General features: G+C 50.1%; 1 protein-coding gene across 1 annotated transcript; it reads right to left on the minus strand.

The window, feature by feature from the left end:
- Window positions 1-325: 325 nt before the first annotated feature.
- Window positions 326-6,335, minus strand: LOC119111347 (Krueppel homolog 2-like). The gene is given in 5 exon segments (XM_037235166.1): window positions 326-479; window positions 3,780-4,029; window positions 4,349-4,421; window positions 4,424-4,534; window positions 6,316-6,335. Coding segments are annotated over 4 exon segments (567 nt in total). The 5' UTR covers window positions 4,530-4,534; window positions 6,316-6,335; the 3' UTR covers window positions 326-341.
- Between the last annotated feature and the right edge of the window lie 4,468 nt (window positions 6,336-10,803).

A 10,803-nucleotide genomic window follows, 5' to 3' on the forward strand; every position in this document is an offset into this window, starting at 1 on the left:
TGGACATAGCGGAAAGTTCATGAACTGCTGCGAGAAAGCCTGTCTGATCACCCAGAGCCAGCACAATAAAGCAGAAAACAAGTGATACATTACGAAAGTGGGCTATTTGCTTCTAAAATACAATGCAAATGCGATCCATCCAAAGATGGATCAAAAGACCAAGAACAAAAGCCCGTCGACAGCGTCACAGTCAGCCCGGCCGGGCAACCGAAGTTCAAAGTTGCCGCATAGTTTTGGTATGACTCAGATCGTCACATATATGGATTTCTCTTGGATCCAGATTAGAATGAAGACAGGCGCACCAGGCGACGGCGGCAATCATCCCGGCCAAGCTCCGGTGCTCACGTGAACAGCATGAAGACGGTGTACGGCATGAGGACGATCTCGGAGAGTGCCACGGCGCGCAGGATGTTCTGCGACTGCAGCTCCACCAGCGAGATCAGGTAGCGCGCCCCGAGCGAGTTGTTCTGGCCGGCCAGCTGCCGGCACAACCCGACAGGCGTGACACAGAGCGCGCAAGAACAGCGACGCTTGATACGTCTCAGCCGCCGGCACAACCCGACAGACGTGACACTGGACGCATCAGAGCAGCCACACGGCAGCCACGCCCTGAGGCGTCTCAGCCGCCGGCACAACCCGACAGGCGTGACATGGAGCGCGCCAGAGCAGCCACACGGCGGCCACGCCCTGACGCGTCTCAGCTGCCGGCACAACCCGACAGGCGTGACATGGAACGCGCCAGAGCAGCCACACGGCGACCACGCCCTCACGCGTCGGATATTTGCCAATAGGCAAGCTCTCCATAACGTCCTTCTCTGCTGCCTTTCAAGTTTTTAAGTCGAGGAAAGCCCACCATGAATACGTAAACAATGGGTACTGGTGAAGCAAACGTACGAGTAGTCACTGAGACACATCACGAAAATGTCCCGATGTTTTCACGATCTCTCATGGTCATAGTGGTGGTCGCGACTATGCGTAGTGCCGGAGACATCGACTGTTCTTGTAGCATATCCCAATGACTACCTAATGTGTACGTGTCACCAGTACTATCTGATGTACCTGAGGCCGTACGAATAAAACAGCACTAATAATCTTATTGCTCATAGATTAACTAGAAGAATGGAGGAATAGATGGATTGATATATCGGCTACATGCCTTTATCAAATCGACTACCAGCAGTAAATTCAAAATTGTCTGACGATGATAGCACTCGCTTCTTAACGCTTTTTCACAGCAAGCTACAGTTTTTGCCGGTCACCAACAGTAAGGGGTTAACCAAAGAGCAATTACCAGCCCTTACTGCGATGCAGTACATACGCAACCAGAATAAAAATACGTGTGCACGCCGACGGATTTAAGTAAACAGGAATCACGCATTACACATCAGCCACACATGCAGTTAATTTCGTAAGTTGTTTAGTGCATTCGCGGGGAACAGTATTCACATACACAAGCCAGTAGTAATTGATTCATTCCTCAGAGAAAAACATCAGGAGAATGGAGATATAAATGGGTTGATTTTTCGGCAACATGCCTTTATCGAAACAATAGTAGAAGTAGTATTTTATAAGAATACATTCAATTATTTTCTACTAATATATTTCTGTTATTTTTTGGCTTCTGCTGTTGTTTCGATAAAGACATGTTGCCGAAATATCAACGCATCTACCTCTCCATTTTCCTGTTTTTTTTTTCTCCGAGGAATACGGTTATCACCACTGTCTTATGTATCGAAGCAATTTCAAGTAAACAGGCATCACGCATCACGCATCTCTCGTACACGCAAATGACTTCAAGTCAGCAGGCGTCGCGCGTTACGTGTCAGGCACCACCCAAACATTTAAACGATTTTAGGTTAATACGCATCACCCTACCTACCTACCTGGTTTTCAGCCCATGCGTGTTTTCCAAAGAATGGTTGCCAAAAGGTGGTATGGAACAGGGAGGGACCCTGTCTCCTTTTAGAGCTCAATCATCTACAGCGCACAGTACCATCAAAGCAGGAAAATAATTGAATGCATTCTTATAAAAAGCCGGCGACGTGCTGCTCGCAACCTTATAATTCTTTACATGCATGATTGATGCCTGATGCGTAATGCGGGATGCCTGTTTAACTGAAATCCATTGGACGCTTGAAAGAAGCGTGATGCGTGATGCTGGTTCACTTGAATTAGTTTACATGTGGACGTGTTTTTCGTGCATTTTAATTCTTAGATATGCACCGTATCGCAGTAATGGCTGGCAATGGCGTCTTGTTTAATCCCCTAAATGTTGGTGACTTGTAAAAGCTGTGGCTCGCTGTTGAAAAAACCCTGAAAAATCGAACAGGATTGCGCGCAATCTTAATTTACTACTGACACTTATTTGGATAACGGCATGTTTTCGAAATGTCAACTCATGTCACTCCATTCTCCGGACTTTTCCACCAGGAATAAGGCTATTAGCACTGTGTTATCCATATGCATTACAAATTGCTTGACATATGGTTAGTTGTTCAACCATCATTTCATTTCATTGTTTACCAAACTAAAGGCAGTCGGTAGTGACTTTACTGACTTTGTGTGAATTTTGGTAGTGACTTTACTGACTAGATATGATCAGCTGCTCACAAAGTGCTAATAGTGGATCATTTTGGCGCGCTTGCCTTTCACGAAATGAACCGTTTGCCTACATAATTTTCGTTTGCGTTTCACCACATCGCGTTTTACTTGTCATGAGGTGTAAAGCGTTGCGCAAGCAAGCGTAGTCAGTCATAGTTCAGGCACTGCTGTGTATGCAACGCGAAGGTTGCTATTGATGTGCGTGTTTGTAGTTCACAAATGGGTTAGATGTTGTCCATGATGCGTATGAATCTGTAAGGCTGTCCGTTTTTAAGTATATATAGCATTCCTTCTTTGTGAAAATGACGCTCATTTGCTTTCAAATACCAACCAACTTTGAGCTATGGATGTCACATTTTCTCTTTACAAAAGACAGCTATGCATATTATGCAGGACATGAAATAGATCACAAGAACCAAGGTAAATAAAAGTTAAAAATGTTTCCAAGTGTGACATTTATCATACTCCCTGACTCAAGGCCTGGGTATTTACATCGTTTTGAAGTGACCTCTGAAGAGCGACAAAGGTGCTGGTGAGAACTTAGAGAATTTGTGTGCACTTGGCCAAAAATGTATGTTGGCCCTTCTGAGACTCTAAACCTTGCAATCAGTCGAACTTTTAGGCCTTGAAGAAATGAAGTGTGATATCTTCAACAACTGTTGCCCTGAAAACCACTTTTAAGGCAATAAATAATTATATATTTTTTATTATTTCCTTTAAGTCAAATATCATGCTCAGATTATGTATAAGGATATGTGCAGGAATGACAAATAAAACGTTTCAGCGCGGGTCATCAAAAACTGAGTTAAAACAATCAGTGATCCTGTAAATTGTTACAGCTCTTAGTTGGGACCTTCAGTGGAGCAATATTGGAAACATTGACCAGGAAAAAAACAATGCCTGCGGGTCTGTAATGGGGGGGGGAGGGGTAAGGGGTTTTCCCCCCAAATTGTCTTGCAGGCAGGGCGGGTTTCAGCATTTTGGTGTGGGGCGGGCGCGGGCTCTCGAAATCCAAAAAACGTGGCAGCACTAGTGCACACCCCTTGTCAGCTCGTCAGCCCGGAGTCGGCCCAGTGCCGGAAGCCATGGGGCCGCGCACCGTCGTCCACTGGCAATGTTAAGAGCCACTAGCCGCGTTCTTTTCCGGGCCGTGGACAGACACTGGCGTCACCACTCACATCCAGGAGACGCAAGCCGTAGCTGGCCGAGTGCAGCACCGCGAACAGTGTGGGCGGCACCAGCACCATGGTCATGGGCGCGCCATACAGGAACACCAGCGCGAAGAGCAGATAGTGGCAGGCGTCCTCGGCCATCAGCGTGGCGAGGAACTGGCGGCTCATTTGCAGCTGAGGCACGCGCTGGTGCAGCCGCAGAGCTGACGTAGCCACGGTGGCCACCAGCGCCTTGCTGTAGGCGTTTGCCGCTGACCTGGTGTGGGCCAGACGAGAGCACAGACTATCACACAGCGAACAGCAGCGACAGCCGACACGTGATGCCATCAACCGTCATCAAACGGACACCTTCGGCTTCACGCATAATTTGACTGGTACTGCATATTGCTTCCACAACAGGTGCTAATAAAACGATATTGAGGGTGATGTACTCGCTTGAGATGGGGCTGATGACCATCCCAGCTATACCCCTACGGTACAGAGACAGACAACGCCCAAAAGCATGTGGAACCTAGAGGATCAACATCTCACAGCTTCATGAACATATCCCTGATGATCACCAATCGTACACTGACCCGAAGATGGGCAGCAGGTAGCCGATGGCGAAGAGCACCTGCGCAAGGCGGGTGCAGAACAGGGCGAACGACACTTGTTCTGGACAATGTGCTCACGGACGCCTTCTATGCCAGCTGGTCGGCCACCGGGCTGGTCGCTTGGCCGTGCGCCCTCCGAGCTGTCCTCAGCAGTTGCGTCCATTCTGGCTGCAAATGAGCACCTGGTCAACTGTGACCCACACTACTAGAACAATCCTCTTAGACCACACTTTGAACATAACATGTATTCAAACATTCAAAAAATCATTTTGCAGGCTTTGAACTTAGCTTTCAATCATATTCATAGTCATTGACTTCTGGATTGGAGAGCGGGCGATCAAAAAGAGCAGGCTTAAGTGGTATCTTGGTGCCATCACTGACCTTGATTCAGGGGTTTCTTAACCCTGTTATCAACATGGATAGTGTCTTTTGTTACTACCATCATGAATTAACTTAAGTCAAACCCAAAGATGTAAAACAGCATCTAAGCATCCATTTTCAACATGGCTGACAGTGATCAATAACAGAAATTACTGCTTTCTATTTGCCTGTTCAATTAATCCTGTCACTGCTTTTTGTCACATATTGCACAAATGAAAGAGACCTGCCAAACCGCTAATGCAGAGTACGGCCAAACCAAACAAGAGAAGATAACCAAAATGGTACATAAGGGCATCAGCATTTCCACTCAAATTTTATTTGAATATGGTGCCATGCAACTACATGATAAACAGTGGTATGTGCATCTGAAACAATAGTCAAAGCCCCCCCTCTTTCTCCACCACCTCCACCAATTAGTCCTGCATGTTTAACATCACACATGGGCCCTGACAGATAGCTAAATCTCAGTGCAAAATTTAGACTGGGTAAATCAGTGGCATCCATCACCATTGGACAGGTGCAAGTAGAGAAGTCAAAATTGCAAACTTCTTTTGCTTTAAGATGTCTTCTCATTGGTCACCTGGGTAGGTACATATCCAAGGGTGGGGCCAAGGGTGGCCACCCTTTCCATCTCCTCTCCTGTGCCAAATGGCTCATGCTTTTTGCTGACTGATTTCAAGATTCACAGGATTTTAGTGAACATCTGAACTTTGGGCCCCTGATGACACAGTTCAGCTGCATGCCTGCAACTGGAGCACATGCCTCTAGCCTGTTTTGCAAGCACTGAACTGTGTGTGAAGAAATGTCAATGATAAAAAAATCAGGAAAACTAACTGACTAGTTTAAGAAATACAATACTGGTACATGTAACACCAAATTGTGCACACCTTACATGCTTATGAGTGCAAGGCAAAACTATCCATAACTAGGTTTATCTGTGGGCTTCACCTACTCCTTTCATACAATTAATAGGTTCAGCAGCCTTCTGGATGAGTGAGAGATGGAGCCCCTAACAGTTGGTGTGGGTCCCTATTCAGCTGAGGGGTTTCACTCCACCTCCCTCTCCCCCCCCCCCCCCCCCCCCCCCCCTCCCTCCCACTTGAGCTCCTACCTCCGAAACTTTGAGAGCTAAGCGAACCAAATCCAGGGAGAAACTTATATGTTGGGGAGCTATAAGGGTAGACCGCATAATTGTTTCATGGTTCAGCCCCACCCCACCCCACCTTCAATTCCCCCAACCTCACCGTGTGGTACTACCAAACTACACCACCAGCTCCTGGCAAGGGGCCACGACAATCTTTGTGCTACTTCGTATCCTGCAACCCAGTCCGCAAAAACCTGACAGTGATGATAAACGTTCCCCATAAAAGAGCTAAGCATTTTAAAAGTCGTGATTCATTCCTTCCGTTGGCACCGGGAACCGTTAGGAAGGATATGGCCTTCGTTGAAGAAGTTCCCACGTTTACAACTCTTGATGCAAAACAAACCTTCCCCCCTAAAGAAAAAAAAAACATGAAGTGAACCTCAAACTGAGCACGCCGGCACAATCCAACGACATGGGTTCTTACCTGGCAGACGACCGATGTGTGTATATTCGCCCTCCTCCGCGACGCCACGGCGAAACCTCCCCAGAAGAATCGACACCTCGTGGACGAAGTCGAGGTAGAGAAATCGTGGTTACGACCATCCGGCGATTTTAGCGCCCACTCGCTCGGTGACGTCACTGGAACCCTCTTCTCGGCAAGCGAGGACCCGCGAGCTGCGTAATCTTCCGAATGTCGTCACCGCTCGTGCCTGTTGGTTTCAACCACCTCGGCCTTTGCGTAAAGTTTTTGAAGTGAATCGCTTTTCTGTTCTGGCGTTGCGCTGACGTTGTCGACAGACACCATCTTTTCAAAAAGTGCCTCTACGTGTATTCGGAAAACCACCTAGACTGCTAGTGCATCGTCCGCATTACGTGAGATCTGGCAGTAATGATGCCAATTTAGTGAGTCAGGCTCACGCAGCCAGGCTCACCGTTCTCACGCCTTTGCTGTTGCCGATTTCTGTGACATCCATGGTGGCTTCTAACGGCCTTCGAGCAGGTCAGCCTAGAGGTCAAACCGTTCCGGATTCCGAATCTGGACCGTCTGGATACTGGAGCTCAGCTTAGCCGGACAGTTTGTAATCTATTAGTTGTGAACCGCAATGGTAAGCACAGCTACGCAGCCAGAGCATTGGCAAGGGGGGGGGGCATAAGGTTAACAAGGGGCCCCCTGGTAGCAAAAAGGTCCTCAAAATCGTTGGATATGGGCATGTGCCAATGAGGGCATGTTTTTCGTTGCTATTTAAATTATGTCATGCGTTTAACGGCTTGCATGAAGTACATCGCCGACGCTCTTCATTTTACGGCGGTCCAATGCAATTTTGTACCGATATAGCTCAGCAAATCTGTCAGAATCTTTATCTGGGTTGCGTAAAGACATCATGGACTCTGCTAATGTAGATCGAAGATCAAAATGGTTCAACAATTTGTTTTAACGTAGCCAAACCATGTTGTCTAGAAATGTTTAACATCCAGTCAGAATAAGTGTGATGCAGCTTTTGTAACATGGTTATGAGCATCTCCGCCCGCATTTCCTAGCAACAAAAACCTCGGCGCCAGGCGTTGCAGTCTGCATAGGCCGCGCAGCGTCGGCCCCCTCGCGGTTAGTATTAAGCCGTGACCAACACGTGTACGCAAATGACAACGTAATTTGAAAAAGTACATTGCACCGCTTTAGAATATAAAATCGTGGATTTAGAGGCACTCCGGACGCATCTTTCACGTATGCGATTTTTAGATTGTTGTGATAACGAATTGGCCTTTGCAGAACCGCGAAATGGTACTGGAATCTCTATTTTTTGTTGCTGTAGCTTTAAATCTGTACACACGACGACCCACAACTTTAAAAAAAGATTCCCCCAGTCCCATCTTTAAAGTTTAAGAATTACTTTTAGCATACATTTACAGACCATTAATTTACGATGGTTGTTGTGCGCACAGCGCCCGCCGCATGGTGTTACTTGCAGCGGCCAACACCGTTCAGTTTTACGGGAATGCAGCCCAGGCCATCGCTGTCCGTGCTCCCCGATATCGCAGCCATAACATTGGGGTTAATGATGCACCGTACCCGTAACTGAACCCCGTACCTCTGGTTTCCCGACGCGCAGTAGTTAACCCAGGCGCGTTAACCACTACATTGTCGGCACCCGTCGCGGAGGCTCAAATATTTGGATATTATTTGTTTTAGTAGTCGATTCTGCAAAAGAATAACAGTTCTCATGCAACATGGGATGGCCTTGTGCGTTTTTTAAAACTCATTTCGACCACTTTCTTCAACGCAAACGAGGCCCCCTATTTACGGGAAAGGGGCCTCCTTGAGGCCCCGTTGTTTGAAAGGGGCCCTGAATCGCTAGACCCGTCGGGCCCTCTAGGCACTTCGGGCCTCTTCGAGCACTGCCTCTGGCCGACTTGAGGCCCCTTGACAACACAGGGCCCCTGTTGGGCGCTGTGGGCCCCAAACAAAGTAAATAGCTGACTCCGGCTTTGTCCCTGCTTCGGAAATGGGCTCTTAGGCTCATGCCGCCGCGGAGCCCACTGTGCGTTACTAGTGGTGTCTGACCGATATGTGGGCCCATATCGATTCAGGGGCCCCTGATAAACGCCAAAGGCCCTCTGACTGGCATTGGAGTGCCCGACCCCCGCGGGCTGGGGCCCCTGAATGCGGCCTCCGGCCGGCCCTTCGGGCCCTTTGGTCGCTCAAATCGAGCCCTCGATCGTCGGTTCCGAGGGGCCCGTCGGCCCTCGGAACCTGGGGGAGGGGGGAGGGGGATGGCACATGCTACCCGGTGCCCTCTCCCTCTGCCTACGCTTATGGGTAAGCGCGATGTTTCCAAAGCAGGCCTCAGGTGCACAGTCGGGAGACGACTCCTGCTGCGATCTCTGCAGTCCACATACACAGCCCGGACCAAGCGTTCCAAGGTGGTCCATGTTGTCTCAGCGTGCTCCACACAGAGTGAAGCTCGTGCTTCCAAAGGTGGCCACCGAGACATCGACAGGTTCCACACAGACCGGGACAGGCGTCCCGCTGTGACCTCAGCAGGTTCTACAAAGATCCCAGGCCACGCGTCCAAAGGCGGCGGCCGCTGTGACCCCGGCAGACTCCCTACAAAGTCCACCCTCATGCATTCCAAGGTGGCATAGGTCAAACACGCAGTCCGGTTCACGCGCCTCAAAAAGGCCGTTGCCATCCCAGCGGGTCCAGCAGACGTGTGTCAGTTCCTGCTTTACAAAGCGCCCGGAGGCCCACCCGCTGCTATTTGTCTAAGTATGAACAGGAGTCACTGCGTCTCGTTGCTCTTCAGTCCTAACACGATGCGATTCTCAAACAGCTCCATGCCGACGCTGGTGCACCCAGTGGACCCGGCTAAACAGTGCCCAGTCTTCAAGTCAGACACCGCAGGGGGCGACACCGGCGCAGTGTCCAGCATAGCTACAAACGACATGCAAGACAACTCACGCCCCACTTCGAGCTGCCCACGACTCCTCACCCCTGTCACAAGAGCACTGAGCGCGGACTCCCTGAAATTTCAAACGCACCGCATCGCAAACATCCCAAACATCAGGCCCAGGTGAGGTAGTTGTAGCAGTTCACTGAACATCAGGACGACCACGCCACCAGCGCTGTGCGTGGTGTGATGCTAATTGTGCCACGCCGTCATGTAAAGCACGCTGGTGGCATCGCGTATTCTACAGCCGAACGACGCTGGCCCGTCGGCACCGGCCGTATCCAGCGTAATACAGGCGCGCCGCACCAGCAACGGACGGCAGCGACAGCGAAAGAACCCAGACGTCTCAGTGAGTAATTTGAGCGGAGTGACCGCATCCTTCCATAACAAAGATTCAGCATTCGGTCGAGAGAGAGGGCAGCTGAACCCAGTAACTCTCCCGAGGCCGCCCCATCAAGTTTGCTGGCACCAGACAACTTCCGTTACCGCCATCGCACCAGACGCGGCCGTTGAAGCTCCAAGTCCCGCCGCTGGGACGCCAAACATCGCCGGCTGCGCAGCAGTCCCACAGCTAGCAAAAGAATGGCCGCCGGCGAGCCAGGCCAAGCCAGCCGCACGCCAGTCCAAGCCAGCGGGAAGCCAGGCCCCGTCGGCAGGAATCACACACGTCAGTCATGCCACAGATGCCATGGCATACCTCCTTTGCAAGCCGTCAGAAATACTGACATAAACGCTGCACCCTTGTTTGGCGCCTAAATCAGACTTTGAAGCATTAAGCAGTGTGCCGAACGTGACATTTCCGCTGCGATGTGGCGAAGACGCGGCGGCGCGGCGGGGCGCGGCAAGAAAGCTCCAGTGGGTTCATCGCCCTGAACTGATATGATCGTCATCTCACTAATGGGAAGTCCCACGATGGCACTCCTGGGTAAGGCTGTATACGAGAGGTAGAATCGTCCGGGATTCTCGCTCCATCTTCGCTCAACGTTGAAGCGACATCACTGGAGCCAAGACAGCGTACGCTAGGCGCCTAAGGTGCAGCCGGAACATTGGAATATTATATTCCTAACATCCTGCTAGCGTGCCGGGACGCTCTTGCCGATTAAGGGCTTCCACGGATTATTTCCATTCGTCAGAAAGGCTCTGTAGGCTGTAGCCGGGGTCCAACATATGTTAAGCTGCCGGAGTATTCTCGGTTGCTCAGAGGCACTTTACGTTGGTCTTGGTTAGCCTACCGATGCACTCGCGATATGCTCATGGACCCTCTGCAGGGCGCTTCCAATTCTCTGCCACTTGTTGAGGGCCTTACGCTCTTGTGAGGGGTCCACCTTTTGAATTGCTTGGACACACTCGGTCGTCCAGGGCCCTCCAAATTGGGCCTTGGGTACTATCTGTTTGAATGGAGAACCCTACACACTTATCGGGGCCCCACCTGTTGGCCTGAACGGGCACACGGGATTGTTTCGGGCCCTGTATATTGGGTATTTTAACGTAGGGCCCTGCGCTCTTGTCGAGGGACATCTGATAGG

Source organism: Pollicipes pollicipes, unplaced genomic scaffold (assembly GCF_011947565.3).
Source record: "Pollicipes pollicipes isolate AB1234 unplaced genomic scaffold, Ppol_2.1 Scaffold_2555;HRSCAF=2994_pilon_pilon_pilon, whole genome shotgun sequence".
In the NCBI taxonomy this organism is placed as follows: Eukaryota; Metazoa; Arthropoda; class Thecostraca; order Pollicipedomorpha; family Pollicipedidae; genus Pollicipes; species Pollicipes pollicipes.